General features: G+C 48.5%; 1 protein-coding gene across 1 annotated transcript; it reads right to left on the bottom strand.

Annotated features, from left to right (window-relative positions):
* Nucleotides 1-154: 154 nt before the first annotated feature.
* Nucleotides 155-1042, bottom strand: Pmar_PMAR023859 (conserved hypothetical protein; the record flags this gene model as incomplete). The annotated part of the gene is made up of 7 exons (XM_002782793.1): nt 155-235; nt 282-443; nt 492-573; nt 624-669; nt 720-765; nt 843-897; nt 964-1042. Coding segments are annotated over 7 exons (551 nt in total), but the record flags the coding sequence as incomplete, so codon positions are not given.
* Between the last annotated feature and the right edge of the window lie 344 nt (nt 1043-1386).

Below are 1386 nucleotides of genomic sequence, written 5' to 3' on the forward strand. Positions count from 1 at the left end.
TACAAGCGTGCTAAGGTTCAGTCATAGGTGTTCCATGTGTGTTGGACTGCATAGGTGTTGGACTTTGAACTCACACACACAGGTGTTCCATGTATCCGGTTTATAACGCGATGCAAGCCGAGTTTAGAATCCACAGCTCATGAACACCATGAGTTCAGTCGCCATGGCTGCTATCGCTGCTGCTGCTACTACTTGCATTGTCATCATCCTCCATTGGCAATGCAAACCAGCGTGCCTGAAAATGTTGGAGTCCCCGAGAGCACGAATAGAAGGCACCCTACGAAGTTGTAGAACTCCACCTTGCCCAGTTTGCGCTTATCGAGTTCAGCACACGCCTTCTCTATCTTCTTTGCTGTGACCTTCTCCCCGAGATCCGCTAGGAGATTCTTCAACTGACTAACTCTGATCCTCCCAGACCCTTCCACGTCATGCCTGTCGAATTTCTGAGCGGAAGAACCAGAGCACAGCAGCTTCCACACGAAAGCCCTCACCTGCCTCAGGCGATATAAATCATGCAAACTAATCCTTATCGCATGCAGTTTGTCAGCGAGCTGAGCTCGATCCAACTTATACCTATTTCACAACGGCATCACTCCGAATACTGGACATCCAATGCTGCCCACTTCGACTTAAAGATCTTCTCAATGTTCTTGGGGGTGATCCCTTCACCTAAGGAATGCATAACTCTCACATGACTCTGTAAGCGATCAGCAGCTCACGTTCCTTCTTGGTGAAGAAAGGTCGGAGCTTTTTCGCCGGTGCGCTCTGATTTAGTGAGGAAAGAAATCACGACTCAAATAGTGCATCGGCAAACCTTTGATGACAATGAATATAAAACTCACCTCTTCCAGCGAATTCATATCAGTAGATGCAATTGGAGCAACGAATTCATCGTAGCTGAAATGAACAGCATGCCATGTTAGACGAAATGCGGTATGCATGACCAAACTCGCGATAGTCTACCCGAGGGAGCGACCCGTGGCGGAGTCAACAGAAACCCTTGGTGGCGCGAGGGTTACTCTCTTTGCTTTTCTCCGAAGACCTGCAACAAAAAAACCAACTCCAACGTAAATTCAAGAGAGTCGTAGAACACAAGTGTCTAGCCCCACACGTTGAGACTAGCAGCTACTATCAATGCTGGACGCTGGAAAACGTATCGAGCTGTACACTCACGTCTCTTCTCAATGGAGGCCTTCGCTCTCATCTTCAACTCCGCCAAGGTGCATGGTCGATCGAGCTTGGCGAAGTGTTCTTCGTCACTAGACGAGCAATCCGATCGTATCGTACCTACAGAATCGTCATCATCCGTTGAGTTGCCTACCATCCTGCGATCAACTCATGCTGAACTATATCGGAGGTTACTAATCGTCGCGCACTCATCACTCT

Source organism: Perkinsus marinus, assembly GCF_000006405.1.
Source record: "Perkinsus marinus ATCC 50983 genomic scaffold scf_1104296938214, whole genome shotgun sequence".
In the NCBI taxonomy this organism is placed as follows: domain Eukaryota; phylum Perkinsozoa; order Perkinsida; family Perkinsidae; genus Perkinsus; species Perkinsus marinus.